Genomic DNA, 21,259 nt, shown 5'->3' with positions numbered 1-21,259 from the left:
CAGGGTCACTCGACCATTAAGCCACATCCCCAGCCCTGTTTTGTATTTTATTTAGAGACAGGGTCTCACTGAGTTGCTTAACGCCTCACTTTTGTTAACGCTGGCTATGAACCCACAATCCTTCTGCCTCAGCTTCCCCAGCCACTGGGATTACAGGTGTGTACCATAAATGACTTTTGATGGACATATGTATGAATTACCATGGAGTATATACCTAGGTGTAGATTGTAAATTATCTTTTGACTTTGTTGTACAAAATTCCACTCCTACTCCCAGTATATGAGAGTTCCTGTTCTTCCATTTTCCTGTCAAATCTACAGTTTGAGTCACTTCATTTTAGCTGTTAAGGAGAGTAGTGGTATCTCCTTGTTGGTTTGAGTTTACATTTCCTGATGATTAATATCAAAGATTTTTCCATTATTATTGTCCATTTGGTTATCTTCTTTTTTCAAGATTTTACTTATTATTTGCTTTTTCTTTATTGGTTTTTAATTATTTTGTGCTCTTATTATATTATCAATTTAGTATTATGAATTGGTATTTATAACTTATTATGTATTAAATTTTATTTATTGATTTGTTGGCTTATTAATTTATCTTTTCAGAAATATGTATTATAAATATCTTTGATCAGTCTGTGATTTTCCTTGTCATTGGTTTAATGGCATGTTTATTCAAACATTTTACAGTGGTGTTTGAAACTTTGCCTTCCTCAAAACATATTTTTGTTTGTGGTGACAGGTAGGTGTTATGGTTTCAATCTGGAATGTCCCCAAAGCATCCTGTGTTGAAGACCTGGTCCCCAATGCAGCAGGAGGGGAGCTCTTAGGAAGAGATTTGATCATGAACTGTGGATTTGATCATGACCTCCTCTGTGGGTTAATTTATTGAGGGATTCATAATTTGAATGGAGATGGCAGAAAATGTCAGAGGTTGGACTTAATAGAAGGGAGTAGGTATTGGGGGTGTGCCCTTAGGGTCTATATTTTGTTCCTGTTTTTTTTTTTTTCTGCTCACTTTCTCTCTCTGCTCTTCAGCTACCACCAGGTAAGCAGCTTTCCTCTGCCATACCCTTCTGCCTCCTCTCAGACCCACAGCAATGGAACTGGCCAACCATGGATTGAAACCTTGGAAACTATGAACCAAAATATATCTTTTCTCCTTTAAATTGTTAATTTAAGGTATTGGTCACAGTGACAAAAAGCCAACACAGTAGGGATCCATAGCTAATCCACAGGGTGGATGTCTATGGTTCTCCACAGGAGGGGTACCACTATTAGAAAGGTCCTTCACTCTCTGCTGCACTCAAATAGTACATTTGCCATAAATCAGCTGAATATACGCATATGGATCTGATTCTGGACTTTCTATTCAGTTCACTGATGTATTTATCTATCCTTGCAAGAATAACAAGTCATTTTACATATTGAGGCTTATTATAATTTTTGGAAAATGATAGTATAAGCTCAGTCTTTCTTCAAGAGTTCCTTGAATATTGATGTCTTTGATTTTCCATCTATAATTTAGAATCAGTTTTCAGTTAATGCGCACACACATACATACACAAATATATTTGTGAAGAAACAGTTTGCTGCAATAGCAAGTGTTTCAATCTTTGACTAAGAAACTCCCCCATTGATTTGCATCTTCTTCAATTTGCCTCAATAATGAAATAATATTATATAGTATTCTATGTCATTCTATGTGGAGTTATTATATACCTCCTGTGGAAACTTTCTTTTGGAATTTGATATTTTCAAACATACTGCAAGAGGTATCTTTTAAAATTTTATTTCAAAATGATTGCTGTTGGTACTTATTGAGGTTTCATTTTTTTTAAGTGACCAGTAGTGCTGAGTTTAATACTTATATAATCTTTTTTCACATTTAAATATACTATAGAGCTCTTTATCCCCATAAATAGTCACTTTATAACTACCTTGGTTACTTTACATTAGGAGTTCAGTTATAATCAATAAAATTTTTAATTAATTTGGTAAGAGCTTACTTGGTGTGTGTGTGTGTGTGTGCGTGTGTATGTGTGTGTGTGTGTGTGTGTGTGTGTGTGTGCGTAGTGCTGAGGACTGAACCCAGGGCCTTGTGCATGCAAGGCAAGCACTCTACCAAGTGAGCTATATCCCCAGCCCCCTAGAACTTCACTTTTTAAATATTTAATTAACTTTAGAATTTTAATTTTTATCAAATATATTATCAATATATTTAATTTTTAAATCATTATCATGTTCCAATTTTTGATACATCACCCAACTCCCATTTTTAAAAGGAAACTTTAATCACATAGGGTGTTTTTTTATAGAAGGGTCCCACTCCCTATGTATGTCATATCTTTTCAGTTATATTTTCTGTTAATTTTCTAAGGAGTAAGTTTTTTTCCCATCATGTTTCTATATAAGTATTAGTGATTTTATGACCAACCAAACTGTAGGTTAATGAGTAAAATTGATGAAAGCTATTTACTACATTTCTTGATTCTGCCCCAGTATGTACTGGGGGAGCATAATGTTATACTGATAAATGGCCTAGTGGTATAATTTACTCTACAAAATTTCCATCTCCTGAAAATTCAAATTTTGAGAAACAGATAAAAGGGATAAATGTGAAAATGCTTGCTGGACAATTTAAGGAGCTCCTGCAATTGACATCTAATAAATATCTCTATGAACCTCTTTTCACAATCTTAAACCCATAAATCTCAGCAATTTCTAGACATTGACAGTTGTATCATGCCATCTATAATTCCCAACCAAACATACCAACATTTTACTTCTAATTTTTGTTTTCCTCCTCTATTCATTTTTCATTTCATTTTCTACCACTACCAAAACAATCAAACAAATCTTGACTCATCCAATTACCACTATAATGACATCATCAGAAAAGAATTCTGTGGATATGGCTTCTTTGGTGGATTTCTATAGCTCTCCACTGAGTTCAAACATGTCACGAGGATTCATTATCTGAAGCGTGACTCCCTAGCTTTAATGGTTGCTCCTGCCTGCCTGCCACATAAAAATGCAATATGCACACCACACAGACACACAAGTCAGATCATGCATTGGGTCTAAAGCTCCAGCCACACCAAAACTGTGGCTTATTCTTATCTGTGCCCTGATGTTTTAAAAACAATTTTAACATTAAATTTACTACTTTTTTTTAGTAATTGTTATCACTAGGCTAAAATGTCAAGCACATTTGAACATCATTAAATGTCAGTTAAATTGAAGTCAGATTAAATTGTTTTAAAAAAATTGAAAAAAATGAAAAAATTTGAATATGAATGTAGAAAGTCAGGTTTCAAATTCCAGCTGTGCTTACTCTGCCTCTTGGGAACTTGAGCTCTTTATTTCTTCCTTGGAAACATGCAAGAATTATTTATAAAAAGAGAATTCAAGGGAGAATATAAATATTCAATCTCAGTAGTAATTAAAGAAATGGAGTTTAAAACAATAATGAGAATATAACTTTTCATTTCTCATGGGGAAAGCAATTTTTTTACAACTACAGTAGCACTCACTGTTAGTACAGGTGCACAGGACAAGCTCAGGTACTAGTCAGGCATAATGACTGGTGAAGGCATTCTGCAAAGTAGTTTGGGAAATGTATTAAGAGTTTTAAAAGTATCATTGCCAATCTACATTTATAAACCTATTTTAAATTGAAAATAGCTACCATGCTGAGAAAGATTTCCAAAGAAAAAAATTCACCATAATGATATTTACAACAAGATTCAAAAATAAACAAATTAGAATAATTATTACATTAATCATAGTCTATTCATATAATACACTTATATAGATATTTACACCATGTAAATGAAATTCATATTATAATCTGACAAAATTTTATTATTCTCATTTTTATGAGAATAAATTTTTTTATTCTCATGTTGAGAATAAAAAACAGAACTTAGTCAACTGCTCATTAAGAATGAAAAAAGCAGTAACAGTAACATCTCTGTGTATTAAAGTGATTTTAGGGTTTCAATCTCTTCTTGTACTTCTTTTGTATTTTCCAACTTTTAAAAATTGATTTTATTTTTTTAAATACATGACAGCGGAATGCATTACAATTGTATTTTCCAACTTTTGAGCAACAAATATGCACTGTAATCAGAGTGCTAATCATAGAAGACACTATTGCCTTGAAGAAATTGCAAAGTTTAGTAAAATGAAGTTTTTCTAAAAATCATTATTTGAAAAACAAAAATAGGGTCTTGAGAGTATACAAGTTGGAAAAATAGAGCCCCATTCATAAATATAAGCTGTGAAATATTAGCTAGACTTTATTACAGGACTCAGAGATATTTTGCAAATAGTTATTAGAAGAAAATGGACAATACACAGTGTAGCAGCCAAGTCAAAAAGGCAGCAAAAGCACGGGTTGAAAGAGTAAGATGCAGAAGTATGTAGCAAAAACTGCCAATTATGATATACCTGCTTATATGACATTGAAGAGATAAAAGGTAAGCTTTCATTATCTGTGTCAAACATGGGGTCATAAAATGACTTAGCAGACTTAGAAAAAAAGCAACTAATGACATCTTACAGTGTTATCTGGGCCATCAAGATGCATCCCATGCAAATCCTTCCCTATTACCAAGTCCACACTCCCACTGCATGTCATAGATCACGGTTGTGTTTCCAATTATTCACTGTCTCTTAAGAGAATTAGATTTCTCACCCTGGTGACCATAAGACCAGACCATGTGACTTTCTTCATTTCAATGGAATGTCAGAAGAAATGACAGCTATCCCCTTTCTGTGGATATTGTAGAAGCCATTGAGTGATCTCACTAGTGCACTTTTCCCTATAATACCAAAAACACATGCCTACAAGTATCCAAATCTCCATTCTAAATCTCAGAAGAAATGACATGAGGCACAGACATAGGAGACAAAGCTAACGCCATGTGGGCAAAAAATACCTTTGTACTTGCAAGCCACTAAGATTTGCTTACAAATCTTGAAGGTTACTTGTTGCTTCAAGACAATCCAGTAAATGCTAACTTCTGCATATTCTTGCTCTTCCCTCAGAGGGGGCTCCTCCCTGACTTACTCACTCTTCTTTCTTTCTTTCTTTCTTTCTTTCTTTCTTTCTTTCTTTCTTTCTTTCTTTCTTTCTTTCTTTCTTTTCCTCCCTCCCTCCTTCCCTCCCTCCCTCCCTTCCTCAAGCCCAACTGTCTATTATGTAGGCTTAGGAACCAGCTTCCTCAACAAGACTCCTCCCTTCCTCCCTCCCTCCCTCTCTTTCTTTCTTTCTTTCTTTCTTCCTTTCTTCCTTCCTTCCTTCCTTCCTTCCTTCCTTCCTTCCTTCCTTCCTTCCTTTCTTTCTTTCTTTTTCTAGTTTGTAATAATACTCCCAACTACAATTTTAGGCTATCCTTTTGAAAAAAATCATTCCTTTTTCTTTCTTTTTGTTTAATGTATTTAATATACTGATAAGTTCAACCAACAGTTCTATTCTATCAGTTCCAATGGTAAAACAATAGCCAAGAAACTAACACATTTTTTTTTACACAAAGATGATGAGCCTTTCTCCCGTTTATCCCTTTTCCTCCTTTCAGCACTCAATTATGGATAGCATGGTGTATGTGCCCGATGATAAGACAGAAATCAATCAAATTCACACAACACACAATCGCAAACATGAAAAGAGATATGGAGGAAAGACATAGGGGTGCCACACATGAATATGACAGATTTCACTGGATAGTAGTGAGAAACACACTCACCTGCCCACACCCAAAGAATGGACTAAAAACCACTAGGTACAGAGAAAGTGAGGCTTTTTACTGATGGTCTTGCAAGCTCTGCTGTCTGGGTGTGCAGAGCAGTGACAGCATTTTATCCCCTAGTGTACAAGGTCCCTCTTCCGTTCCTCATTGGCTGGGTACCATGGGGTGCACAATCTTCCTGTATAGTCGTCTAGGTTTTACTGTCTCCTGTTAGATTATTTAAAGAAATATACCTTTACTTGTCTCCAACTTCCTTTGTTCTCCTGTGGCTGGAAGACCTTCTTGGTGTGAATGCATCTTAGCATATGTGGGTTTATCTCTATTGGTCAAGTCAGTCCTTTTCCCCTCACCTCCTGTTTGTCAAGGGACTGTGAATTTGTCACACTCCAGTGTTGACTATTTATAATTTTCCACTCTGCTCTCCCCTCTAGCTGCTTTTCTTACATCCCAAGTAATTTTATATTTAAGGCCAAATACTGTATACTAAAACTGGATCACTGGACTTTCTATTTCTCATAAAGTCAAGAACAGCTTCCCACGAGAAAAGTGAAGCAGGAGGAATCACAATACCAAACCTTAAATTATACTACAGAGTTATAGTAACAAAAACAGTATGGTATTGGCACCAAAAAAGATATGAAGACAAATGGTGCAGAACATAAGACGCAGAGACAAATCCACATAAATACAGTTATTTAATACTAGACAAAGGCACCGTAAACATACATCAGAGAAAAAAATAGCTTCAACAAATGGTGCTGGGAAAACTGGAAATCCATATGTAACAAAATAAAATTAGACTCCCATCTCTCACCCTGAACAAAACTCAACTCGAAGTAAATTAGGAACTCAGGCATTAGACCAGAGACCCTGCACCTACTAGAAGAAAAAGTAGATCCAACTCTCTATCATGTCGGCTTAAGAACCAGCTTCCTCAACAAGACTCCTGAAGTAAAATCAAGAATCAATAAATGGGATGGTATCAAACTAAAAAGCTTCTTCACAGCAACGGAAACAATCAAGAACAAGAGAGCCTACAGAATGGGAGAAAAATCTTTGCCACCTGGACCTCAGAGCATTAATCTCCAGGATATATAAAGAACCCAAAAACCTTAGCACCAAAACAAAACAAACAAAGAAACAACAACAACAACAACAACAACAACAAAAACGAACCTAATCAATAAATGAATAGACACTTCATAGAAGAAGAAATATGACTGGTCAACAAATATATGAAAAAAATGTTCAATATCACTAGCAATTAGAGAAATTTAAATTAAAACTGAGATTTCATCTTGCTTCAGTCAGAATGGCAATTATCAAGAATACAGGTAATAAGATAAATGTAGGTGAGGATGTGGGGAAAGGTACACTCATACATTGCTTGTGGGACTGCAAATTGGTGCAACCACTCTGAAAAACAGTATGGAGATTACTTAGAAAACTTGGAATGGAATCCCCATTTGACCCAGCTATCACACGCCTCAGCATATACCCAAAGGCTTAAAATCAGCATACTACAGTGACGCAGCCCCATCAATGTTTATAGCAATTCAATTCACAATAGCTAGACTATGGAACCAACCTAGGTGCTTTTCAACAGATAAATGAATGAAGAAAATGTGGTATATAAACATAAGGGACTATTATTCAGCCTTAAATAAAAATGAAATTATGACATTTGCTGGTAAATGGATGGAAAAATATTTTTTTATTAATTTCACTTATTATGCTAAGTGAAATAAGACAATCCCCCAAAACCAAAGGCCAAATGTTCTCTCTGATAGGTGAATGCTGACTCTTAATAGGTGGAGGTGGGGAGGTGGGAAGGTTCACCGGATTAGACAGGGCAAGGTGGAGGCAAGGGAAGGAGGATGGGAATGAGAAAGACAGGAGAGTGGATTGGACATAACTTTCCTATGTTCATATATGAATATACAACCAGGGTAATTCCACATCATGTACAACCAGAAGAATGAGAAGTTATACTCCATGTATATATGATATGTCAAAATACATTCTACTGTCTTTTATAACTAATTAGAACCAAAAAATATTTTTTTAAATGGCTTCCCAGAACTCACTCCTGAGCTGCAATCTTATGGGTAAGTAGTGATTATGTAGAAAGAGCAGCAAAAATATTCTAGGAGAGAAAGCACCATAAAAATGCTATGAGGACTGAAAAACAAATGTGACAAGTAGGAGATATTAAAGTAAAGCCACTATCGGAACCAAATAATAAGAGTGAGCCAGGTGCAACTCTGACTACTCTCAGGACCTGTGGGATATATGGAGGAATGGACTTTATCCCTTCATCTATACTAAATTAATGCAGAAATGGAAGTGATCTAATCATAATTGTTTAAGAAAAGGGAAAGACTAACCACCCCAAAATAGAGATAATGGATTAGAGAGGAAGTACAATGATGGCATATAGACGGGTTTTGGAAATCACTTTAAGTTCATGCAAGAAAGCTTGTTCTAGATTGCTGGTGGGATTGTGATGTAGATCTATTAAAAATAATTTCAGCATGTGGATAGCATGTTGGTAAGTTTAATATGAAGTTCGGAGTAGAGAGAGGAGACAAGGAAACACATGTCTGCACCAAGAAAAATTAGTGTCATAGTTTCAGGGGAAATGGAGGGTTGTCCTAAGCTTTAGCAGACATTTTTTAGTTTAAAGTATCTTTAGTAGAAAAGGATAAGCCCAATGGAGGAGAGAGGAGAGTGTGTTAAAGTTCTTGTAAGATCATTTTTCATTCTTTTGGCTTCTTCTAAAGGGATTCATAGTGATTAAGACATAGAATTTGGAATAGAAACAAATAAAATTAAAGAAAACGAGGAATAAAAACACTACCTATGACCCTAAGGACACAAACAGGAGAGGTTTAGGGTATTTTACTTATTGTATATCCTGTTTAAAAAAAATTACTTGCAGAATTACCTGACATTGATTTCCTTTGTTATGTTGTCCAAATCAAGTAAAAGTCTACTCCTTTCTTCTGCTGCTCGAGAATGTGCTATTGAAATCTCTGAAAAGTCTTTTTTCAAGTTAGAAAGCTCAATATTCCATGTACTTTTCTTTAAAAAAAATAAAAGAATCATTTATACATGTTTAATAATCAAAAAAGGAAAATAGATATGTAATAAAAATCTTAATTACAAGAGCCAATATTTGAGAATAGAGTGTGGAGCTCTGCTAGGAAGCAGGGAAAGGTCAACTTACTGAGGCATAAAACTTATTGAGTACTTCCAAATACTGCTGTTGATATCCATTTTGCTTCAAACACTGGTCCTCATAAAGTTGTTTCATATCTGCGAGCTAAAAAAATGCACAGAAAATAAATTAGTTGTGGATACTCCCCTATTTTTATGTAGTGAGAAATAGATTATACTTTATCTTATATAACTTCCAAAACTCAATTGATATTGAATAAAATAATATAAATTAACACTAACAGACTGCTTCCATTTGAAAATGGAATTTGAAAATGGATATGAGATTCTGCTAAAAATATAACAAACCAAGTCTAAAGCCTGATTTTCAAGTGTACAATTAATCATGATAATACAGACTATATTTTGGCTATATAAAAATTGAAAAATATCAGAAAATTTTGAACCATAATTCACAACATCGACACATTAAAGGAGAAAATAGCATGATCATTAATACTTTGCAAAATAACCATTTGATAAATTCACTATCTAATTTTCATAATTTTTAAACTAGTAAAAGAAAAAATACTCAAATATAAAATAGAATCAACAAATATCCAAATAAATTATAAAATGCTGAATGCATGCTTATTAAACTCAAGAATAAAACCACAGTATCTTTATGACCACCATAACTAATCACATTTTGTGAAAGACTAATCACAATTAGATAATGAAATCAAATATTGCTTTTAAAATAATAAATGAATAGATGATATATCTTTCAACTTCAGATATTAGGATTAGATACCTAGGGAAACAGAACATTCTATGTAAAACTATGGTAAATTATATTTTTAAAATCACTGGATACAAAGATGAGGAAATTAGTAGCTTTTATTTATAAGAGTAATAACCTTTTCAAAATATACTATCAATAGAAGTTTTGTTAAAAATATAAAATATTTGGGAATAACGTTTTTTAAAAAAGAAAGTGCCCATATAAAGACAATAAAACCTCTTATAAAAATACTTCATCAAGATCCAAAGAAAAGAATGGTGTGTAATGGAATATTTTAATAGAATATAATGTCAATTCTCTCAAAATTAATATAAAAATATAATAGGTAAAGTATTCTCTTATCAATGGCATAAAATGAAGTTTTTATGGAAGAAAAAGGGATATGAATGAATAGTTATGAGGTATCTGAAAATGAAATTAAAGTTGGAAACTTGCTACCAGATATTAAAATGTCCTATGATACCACTATATTGCAATAGCTTTTATTTTTGTCTTTTTAATAAATAAGGATCCTATGAAACACTAGGGACCAGAAATATATCTGAATTAACATTTTTAAAGGTAGTGTCTGAGTTCAGTGGGAGAGAATTTATTTAATTAATGTGGCTATAATAACATGGAATCTGTTTTTTAAAAAAATACAAAATTCTCTCTGCCTCACATCTCTTCACATGATAACAAAAACAAATTTCAAATGGGTAAATAAGGCAAACACAAAACAATACAAATTATTAGAGGAATAAATCTGAGTTTTCTTGTGTAATCTTTGGCTAACGGAGAGTCACCTTGCCAATAAAATAAGAGATCTGTTGATATATTTGATGACATATTTTATAAAAGTTGTGTCGTAAAAGACACCATAAACAACATGTGAAGGAAAAATAAGACCATGATAAATGTGAAATATAAGGCCGACATCCTTAGAATTAGTCCTTTTAAAGGACATCAGTGAAACAGTAGAGTGAAAAACAGGAAACTCACTCTTCTCGCTCGTTCATAAACGTAATGAGACAACTGGCAAAAAAATAAAAAATTAAAAAATAAGTCAAAATTAGCCCTCTCAGAATTCTGGACATTAAGCAAAGGCTCTTATTCAACAAAAAATGACCCAATCTTAGCAAGAAGAGTGAGTCTTGTGGTGTTTTAATTTCTCCTCATCCTTTTCTCATCTCTAGAGGAGCTTGAAGAATTATCAGCCACATTTATGGTGAAAACTAGAACTTGGAAGTCACTAGAGGAGCGAAAACAGAGCGCTTTCAAAGCACTGTTCTCAAAGAACTCTCCTTAGGTGACCTGTCTGTTGTGTTTATTTTTGCTTTTATTTATGTTTTGTAGGACTCCGTTTGCAGGGCTCACCCTGTGCAAAAAATGTCTTTCCCAAGAAAATGTTTTCCCAGGGCAGGATTGTCAAAATATTTAAGACAATTAATTGACTCTGTGGCCACTTGAGACAATGGAAAACAGTCAAACAATAGAGTCATCTCCGAAGTTCAAATAAAAGCTGGGGAATTCTGTCCATAGTAGCTTTGTAAAGCTCCAAGACATTCTTGAGAACCTAGAAGGCTGCAGAACCTAGGATGTGTCAAAACCAGAACCATTCATACATCTGTGAAAACTGAGTGGATTAGATCCCTCAAAAGTAGGAAGTGAAAACTAAGCTGACAGCTGCCTGGTTGAGTATTGAAGCTGTCTAAAACACACAGAGCCTCCTAGCAAAGACAGGGAGACTTCTTGTCTCCAGAATTTTGAGAATCATTGTCAATCATTAACCAATCACTAATCCACAAAGAGACTTTGGTGGTTACAGAAAACAGACTTTACAGAATTCTCCTAGAAAGGTCTCTAAACAAACAATTTACAGAATTCTCCTAGAACGGTCTCTAAACAAACAAATGGCAACGTTGGTAAACACCAACAGGAGCAAACTCTGAGAAAGAATGAGAATCAGATGCCTAGTGTCACCACATTATGTTATTTAAAGTGTCCAGTTTCCAACAACAAAAAATATATGAGACATGCAAACAAGAAAGTAGGGACCATAGAGAAGAAAAAAGCATTTAGTAGAAGCTGTCCCTGATGAATCTTAGACATTGCTATTTCAAATATCTTTAGAGCTAAAGGAAAATGCTTTAAGAACTAAAGGAAAGCATTAAAATGGTGTTTCAACAAATAGAAAATAAGTTGATCGAAATTATAAAAAGAGTCAAATAGAATTTCTATAATGGAGCAACTACAGTAACCAGAGTAAAATTTCTATAGAGCTTAACAGCATGCGTGAGCAGGCAGAAGAAACAATGAACAAACTTGAAGGTGAGTCAAGTAAGATTATCTCAGTTGAGAGAAGAAAGATAAAGGAAAGAATGACATGTAGAAAGGGTGGGAAAACAACTGGCGTGCATTTTTTCCCTTTCCTTCCTTCTTCTCTCCCACTTTTTGACAATCTTATCACAAGGCAGGTGCACCCGAAAAGCCAGAATATTGGCGGCATGATATTTCCAAGAATAAACTAAATAACTGCTTCTTTGTATCTTTCACAAACAAGAAGTACCTTGAAAAACACCCACTCATGACAGAAGAGAAACATCGGATCTTAGCCTATTCCAGCAGCTTGAGAAAAAGCTGGTCCCTTCCTCTGTTCAGGAGCAGAGTGGTCCTGCTCTGACTCAGTGTGTCTCCCTGGACTGAAAACTCCCTTTTATTGCCTGTGTAGGCTCCCAAAACTCGACTCCATCTCATTTCTTTCATTTCACACAGAAGATATTATCTCCAGTAACGTTCTTATCTATATAAAGACATGTGACTTTTTCCATCATGTTTTTCACTAGTATCTTTACACTTAAAATCCTCTTTTACCCTTTGTGCATGGTTGGGTCTATAGAAGGGTGAAAATTAGGAATAGACCCAATACCCATTTCTAATGTGCTTTCTAGCTTCAGAGGTGGCGGCTATGATGCATACAATTATACATGTTTCAGGTATCAAACAACTGTCAATCTCTAGAAGAGGTTTCCAATGTGTTTTCCAATGGAAAGAATAAAAAATTAACCATGAAAATTCCAGTGCCTGAGGGTCAAAAGTAATGATATGTACCACCACGCCTCTGATAAATGTTTGTGGAAGGCTCACTAAATGAAGTTATGAGCACACCTTAACCACTGCATGTGTAATTCTCGCAATCTGCAACTTTGGGGAAAGTGCTATTAGTTTAGCCCTTCCCTCAGCCATAAAATCCACAGAATCACTGATATTATGTGCTAATTCCTTTCCTAATATAAATAATAATACACACACAACTTTGAGAACATTAATCATTGGAATAGCTAACATTATATGGTAAGTTATGAATAGTAATCTTTGCAATTAAAAAAATTGAAGAAATCTGAATGGCTACTAAAAAGGAAAAATATTCACTATGAGTCAGAAAAATGAAAATTAATATAGTATTTGTTAACCCAAATACTACCAGCACTGGGAAAAAAAAATGAAGAAATCAGTATTATTTCTAATACACACACACACATAACACAAATATTTTTAAAAATATTTCAGTCTTCTCTATTTTGAAAACTATAGTTAGTTCTAACTCATCAGTCCAACTTTTAAGAACCTATCCCATAGAAAGAAAAAAAATCAGAACATGACAACAACATTCATCTTCCTTCTAATGTGCATTCCTTTTCATTGAAACCTGAGAAAAAGAATGGGAAAAAGGTAGGAATTCAGGAAGAAAGAAAGGAGGTGCAGTTTCCAGTCCAATTTGATGAAAGGGTTTAGGATACAAACTGTTTTTAACCAATAAGAGGCATACTCTTCTGCATTATGAAAAGTAGGACTGAGGTACAGGGCATCTTCCTGACTTGGCCTTGCTTTTGTATTTAGTTTGCGTTCTTCCTATTGGAAGGTAAGGTCATGGAACCTGAATATTTTGCAGCTGAGTTTTGGTGTCCATCTACCAGCTGTTGAGTGTTGACGCAATGTGGCAACAGGGGTAATGGTCAAGTCTTCACAAACCAGCTTCCTGATGTTTGGAGCAGAGATGGACTTAACACAGGCAGTCTTGAGCTCTTAGCTCAAAAGACCACCTCAGAAGCCATTGCTTAGATGTTTGCCAATTTGAGAAACATTCCTGGAAGTCTAGATGAGAGCTCTCTTGCAACTTTGCAAACTTGTTGAAATCTCTAAATCCCCTTCAGCCTAAAACAAAGGGATTTCTCTTTTCTGCACTACACCTTGACTGATGTTATGGCACATACCTAGTGTGTAGCATGTGTTTGCTATTTAAAAAATGTGTTAGGTTTAATATCTAACTCTTGATGCAGACCTACAATGTATTTTTAAATAGAAGAGCAAGTTTACTAGATGTATATATAGGTCAAAATTTTTGTTTTTGTGGAAGCCAAATAGAAGAAAACCTCATATGTGATTTATTTTTTGTGTGTGTACACACATACACACACACACACAAACACACATCCTAGAATACATATATTTATAGAAGCATAGAAAAATGGGTGTAAGATGATACACTATTCTGGTAACACTGGTACTTCATGGGGGATCCAAAATGGAGAGAAAGAGAGGAAGATAAAATTTATAGCTAAATATTTTTTGTTTTACATCTTTGGCCTTAGCAAATGTGTTATTTAACACTTAAGAGGAAATTATTTTAAATTCAGAAAGGCAACACTTAGTCCTCACAATCTCATTGTTATCAATCAGGTGAATCAGTCACAGAATGGAAATTACTACTAATAGTTGTGAATGAAAACATCTGTGTCAGAAAAATAGTGTTAGGCACAATTCTATCACTGGGAAAGAATACACACACATACACACACACACATTTATTTAGTAAATTAAGGAATTTCCAGAGCAGTGCTTGCATAGTAGTATATTCTTAATATTTGCACGTTAATTGGAATATAATGTGAACACAGAAGTATCATAAATACTTCAAATTATTAAAATTATGATACTGCATTTCTAAATGAATTTGAAACCCTTTACATATATTTTCAACACTTTAACCTCTAAATCTCTCCCTTGAATTATTAACACTTCAAGTTAACCCCTATCTATTTATTTTCAGATCAGTCAAGAGAATGCCAAAAAGATGTGACATGGAGGTCCCACCTAGAAATGAAGGAGGGATTGAAGTCCAACCTCTCCATGAGGGGTTTTTATATAACATTTTAAATAACTGCTTTAAGAATGTTCAAGCCCATAGTCACCTGAAAATGCAATTTAAAGCCACAGTGGGAAGAACTTTTTTAAAGGTTTACAAATAAATAAAAAATAATCTTAGATAATGGTATTAATCTGAAACTGAACTCCAATACAGGATGGTGGGAGTAGAAAAGGGTGTTAAGAAAGCTTTTTGTCATTATCTATCAAACTTGAACATATGCTTTTTTTGCCCAGCAATTTGCAAAATAAATGAATACATGATTTCAACACATATTTCAAATGTCTTGGTCTGAAAAGCTGAAAGGTTTGAATTGTCATAAACTGAAATAGGAAACAACTGCAGCTTATGGAAAGGTGAGATATCTGAAGTTCAATTTCAAGCTGGAGATAACCACTAGATATCTAAGTAGAAAGTAAGAGTTGAGAATAAGAACAACAATAAATGCTGGCAAGGTTGTGGTGAAAAAGGTACACTTGCTAATTATTGGTGGGACTGTGCTGAGGGCCATTACCAAGTAGGTATGACGCATCGTAATCCTTGCCAGTGTACCCCATGTTAAATGGACTTGCCTTGGAAATTTGCTGCGACCTTGCTTGTGTGTTTGAGAAAGGTGACCATGCTCAATCACCAGGGTGGATCCAGGATTAGGGTGTATTCCTGCAGGAAGTATCTCCGTCCTTGGGTTTAGGGTGTGACAATAGGAGTTTTAGGGAAGTTGAGGTTGAAGATTATTGCTGCTGGGATTAGGGTGTTCCTGCTGCTTGTTGAGTTAGATTAAAATGAGTGAGATTAAAATGGGATTTGGAAAAAGCCTCGTGGTGGAGTAGGATTTGGGATCGGACATATTGGAATTGCCCCTGAACGTGTGTGGAGGCTGGTGTGAGATCGGGAATAAAGAATTGCTGTTTGAACCTACAAAGCTGTGTGGTGGCTCGTGATTCTGTGCCAAGCCGAGACATTGGCACTTGGCTTTTGGCAGGACTGCAGGTTAATATAATCACTCTGGAAAGCAGAATGGAGATTCCTCAAAAACACTAGGGATGGAACCACCATATGACCCACTCCTTGGTATTTTCCTAAGATCTAAAATAGGCATACTACAGCAACACAGCCACATCAATATTTATAGCAGCATAATTCACAATAGCTAAATTATGGCATCAACTCAAATGCCAGTCAATAGATGAATGGATTAAAAAATTGGTAAAACACACACACACACACACACACTCACAATGAAGTTCTACTCCGCCATTGAAAAGAATGAAATTACGGCATTTGCTGCTAAATTGATGGGAATGGAGGATACCATGCTAAGTAAAATTAGCAACACTCAGAAACTCAAAGGTCATATATGTCTTCTCTCATATGCAGAAGCGATGAGTAAAAGAAAAGGGGAAAGGAAGATAACATAAAGAACCAATCAAATACCAATTAATAAGCTAGGAAAAGGAAGTCTAGTAGGGTAAAGGAAAGAGAAGGGGATATGGGAGGGGAAATAGGAGGGAAAAGAGGAAAGCAAAAGGGGGAATTTCGAACTGAAATTTATTTCTATGCCTTTATGAGCTTGTCAGGATGAACCCAACTACTATGTATAACTAGAAAGCCTAATAAAAAAAAATTGGCAGTTAGATGTATAAAGCTTATTATAAAAGACAGCACTGGAGTTCTCAGATGTTTGGAGATTGTGGAGATAGAGAAACCAGTGGAGGAAACTGAGAATAAGCTTCCACAAATGTAGGAAGAAGCAAGAAGAGTGTGTGTTCTGAAAATTAAAAAAGAAAAGCTTCCCAAATAAGGATATAATAAACTTGGTTAGGTGCTATGTGCAAGTTAATTAAGACCAAAGGAAGAGTGATTAGACTTAGCAACATGGAAATTATTGTTGACCTAAATCAGAGACATTTTGATTGAATGATGAGGCAAAAAAGTAATTTGGAATGTGTTTAAGAGAGGATGGACTACATGGCCAGATGACATTTATTCCAGCAATTCAAGATCCAAATTAAGAAATCCATTAAAACATTTCATTGCTTGTATAGATACTAAGAGAAAATATGACAAGGGTATCTCCCTTGATGTAGAAAAGACTCTTCACAATACTCAATCTCTACTCCCAATGTTGAAAACCACTCAATAAATTAAGCCGACAAGTATAATAAAAATAAATATTGAATTTTAAAGCCAGCTTTCTTGTTAAGGGGAAAAACAAAATCAAACAAAATAGCAGCAATTCCATTAAGAGCAGGGCATTTGCAAGGATACCAATTATTTCTACTGCTATTTAATATTGTACTGGAAGTATTAACCAAAGTAATTAGATAATAGATAACAATTAAAGGCATAAAAATTAATGAAAGACTAATAATGTCTCTATGGCAGCATCCTTAGAAAATCTAAGAAAAAAAAAGATAAAATGAACATAAATAATTTTAAGAATCAGTATACTCATATAATGGTAATTACCATTACTGATTTCATTTACACAAACATAGCCATTTAAAAGAAATAATGAAAGAGATATTCACAATTGCAGTTCCACAAAATAATTATTTAGAAATAAACTTCTCAAAAATATGCTAAGCTCTACAAGAAAAATTTTTTTAAATATTCCTAATTTTCATTTTCTTTTAAGTTTCTGTGTTGATTTCCCTACATTCAAGTCGACAATGGCTGGCGGAATGATTTTCATGCTTTGGAACTCTATGACCCTGCCCTCTGCCACATTTCTGACTTCTGTTCTCAACCAAAAGAAAATTCTGCTTTTAGATGGCTCATACAATTACCATTACAATTTCCCAATATAATGACACTGAGTATTAAACTCACTTAAGTGTGCAAAATCCCTATGGCCATGAAACCTAGTATGTTTAGAAGCATGACACCAATGGCAAATATCATGGGAGCCCAAACTCTGCCTACTACTGTTTGCCCGTGGACCCCATGATCCACTTTGCTCTCACACGCAAAAATACATTCGTGTCCACTGAGAGGGAGCACAAATCTCAACCCCCAAACCAAACTTTCATTCAAACATTCTTGTGGCTAATGTCCAAAATCTCTTCATCTGAGTCAGGTGTAGATGAAGCTCTGGGTATAATCTCTATTGGGACACAACATCTTTATACGTAGATCTTTAAAAATTAAATAAACAAATAAGAAATGCACTCTCAAGGATTGAAACATAACTATGTGATCACTTCTAGTCTGAAGCCAGATCCACTAATCTCTGTAGAAAATCTCTCCCCTGTTTTCAGCTACAGCAAGGTGCTTTAATGCAACACCCTTGGATTTCCTGAGGCCTTCTAGTCGAAGGTAATTGTGACTTTCACCCCTCTAAAAAGAACTTCAATTAAAATTAATTGAATAATATTTATAAATTATAATAACTAAAATTTTAGAATTGATGGGCAGAATATAGGCTCTTTCCTGTAATATACAAAACAAACACATCAACTAGAAAATGATCAAATTTACAATCTTGTAACATATTTATCCTTTAAAGAATATTACCAATTTATAGTATATAATAAATGAATAAAGAAGAATCACCTCTAAAAGCAGAGTACAAGATGTCTACTGAACAACATAGAAACATAACATTTTCAAGATCATAATGGATAGAATTATCTAAGAGTTAATAATATGGCAGCAAATGCATAGAAAATAACTGTGATTTTAAATGTGTGCTATTTATTACTATTCGTAGAAATAAGCTATTTCACTCAAATAATTATAAAATTTCCAAAATCTATCTCTTTTATAATACAGATCATGTTTGCTTAAGACAAACTTGTTTGAAAGGAACAAATGAAATGAAATCCTATGTAAATGAGATGAAATCCTAAGTAAATAAAATCAGATTATATCCTTGAAATTTAAACGATATTATTATCAAAAGTCATTATATGGTTTTGGTTATGTTTAATGTTGAATTTTTAGTTCAAAAATTTTTGATTCAACAATGTCATTTAGATTCAAAGAAACAATGCTAGTACCAGTGACATCTAAATTTATAGAATTAGGGGTAAAGAGTAGACACAATACAAACTCTGCTCTTGTATTTTAAACCAATTTCCATACATTCCACAGATAATAGTACAAGTTTCCTTTTTAAAAAAAATATTTTTATTTATATTTTTTAGTTGTAAATGGACACAACACCTTTATTTTATTTATTTCACTTTTATGTGGTGCTGAGGATCGAACCGCATGCGAGGCAGGTGCTCTACCACTGAGCTACAACCGCGGCCCCAGTACAAGTTTCTTATAACTATACAGGATGAAAACTATGAAGGGCAATACATTCCATGAATCAAACTGTCACCTCAGAAATTGAGAAAAGGCACAGTTAAAGTTTTAAGAATTTTGAAAAATGTGAAAATGCTAGTAAATCATTTAAGTCTTTGGAGAAGGATAAGGCGTAGGATTACCTGTGTTTCTGGCGCTATATCATAATTCAACCTTCAGTATTTTTTCATCACAATATTATTTTGTGAAAGTGAGTAATAATTGACACTGAAAACATAAACATCGAATAACAAGAATCTAAGAAACTCTCTAACCATTAAAATTACATTTAAAAATGTAAGATGACATTGAAATAAATTTTTTACACAGTATAATGAGAAACATGCCATCAATTTTTGTACACCTCTGATAATGTATAATTTTTAAAAATATACTATGAGGCCTTTAGTTATATACAACAAAATATTAACAGCAATTATATCTAAATAGTGAGATAATAGACCAATACTTTCCTCTCTTTGAGTATAGACTCAACTTCAAGTAATGAATATTATTTTGGCCATTCAAAACATGCTTTAAAATAATTTTAGATCACAGTTTGTGTAATGAATCCATAAGCTTTCATGAGTGCTGTAAGGAAGAAAACACACTCTCCTAACCACAATTGCAGTAGAGTATGGTGGGGAGGCCTGACTGGAATGATCTTAAGTGAGACTACAGAGACATTGGAGGTTGTGAACAAAAAAATTTCTTTCAAAGAGACACTGAGTATGTCAACAGTTACAATGACAGCTCTTAGAGAACACACACTCCCACGTGCACATATGCACACATATACATTAAGACTTCAACCCAAAAATTGTACTGTAAAAAGAAACATAATAAGCTTAAAAAAGAGAAGAAAATTATAACCATAAAAGCACACACTAACATAGTTCAGAAAACTACAGAACTAGTAAATCTAAAAGCCAGCTCTTTTTAAAAAAATTCAACTTAAAAACTTGAAAATCTAATGTAAAAAGTAAAAATAAATATATTTGGACAAATAGGAAGTCAGTACAGCAAAAGTATAAGAGCTTCTATATCATACTATGATAATATATTTTTTAAAATTTTAACCCCATAGATTATTTCCTGTGTTATTAAAATATTACAAGATATCTTCAAGAAGAAATATACAGCCCGAAAACACACAACCGTGTGATGAAATGAAACATGTAAAAGAAAACAATAATTCAAACAACAACAAAAAAATGCACCAGAGCTATATTTTCACTAAAATGTTCTATTCGATTTTCAAGGAGAAAGTTACTAAATATGTATTAATTCTTTGGGTAATAGGAAATGAAGATAGCTTCAAAGTTCATTTTATAAAGCTAACATAATCCTTATAAGAAAATCTATCAAATATAGCACAAATTAAGAACGCTGAAATACAGACTCACTTATGAATATGGATGCAAAATCTTAAAATACTTCCAAATCAAACTCAGCAGTAAATTAAAAGAACAATAAACCATAACCAAGCAGAGTTCATCCAATGAATTTAAAAATGTTTTAATATTAACATAATACATTATTGCAATAGGTCAAATGAAAACCTCACAAAATCATCTTCACAGATGCCCATAAAGTCTTTTCTATAAGTCAACATTAATTCCTAATAAACAGCTTTTTAAAACTTGGTATATTAATAATCTTCAATATGGTACAGAGCACATATATGAAATCAGCATTTAGAAAACACCAAGCCCTTCCTTAAGAGAATATGCCACATACATCCACTACAGTGGGATCCTAATTAGAACAAGATATATTCCATGTTTGTATAAATAAATCAGAATAGATTCTGCTATCATGTATAACTAAAAAGAAAAAATAAAATTTTGAAAAAAGAAAGAATATTAAAGAAAATTTCATAGATCTCATTTAATACCATCTACACATATGCTACATAATAAAATAAACATAAAATGGAATCAAAATCCCATGATAAAAATTAGTCATATGTACTTTTACATATGTCATCACATTTTATCCATACATTACATATGAATACTGTATAAAAAATAATATTTTTGTAGTCCAAAATACTAACTTA

General features: G+C 33.7%; 1 protein-coding gene across 1 annotated transcript in view; it reads right to left on the bottom strand.

Annotated features, from left to right (window-relative positions):
• The window catches only part of Ccdc178 (coiled-coil domain containing 178), a 327,934-nt gene that overhangs the window by 243,037 nt on the left and 63,638 nt on the right, over positions 1–21,259 (bottom strand). The window contains exons 9-10 of the mRNA XM_077792201.1: positions 8,985–9,080; positions 8,703–8,839 (exon numbers count right to left, since the gene is read on the bottom strand). Of these exons, the coding sequence (XP_077648327.1) occupies positions 8,703–8,839; positions 8,985–9,080 (233 nt within the window). The remainder of the gene's footprint in view (positions 1–8,702; positions 8,840–8,984; positions 9,081–21,259) is intronic.

This window comes from Urocitellus parryii, chromosome 13, assembly GCF_045843805.1.
Source record: "Urocitellus parryii isolate mUroPar1 chromosome 13, mUroPar1.hap1, whole genome shotgun sequence".
In the NCBI taxonomy this organism is placed as follows: domain Eukaryota; kingdom Metazoa; phylum Chordata; class Mammalia; order Rodentia; family Sciuridae; genus Urocitellus; species Urocitellus parryii.
The sequence above is the reverse complement of the archived record's forward strand: the minus strand, read 5'-3'. Positions and strand labels throughout refer to the sequence as shown.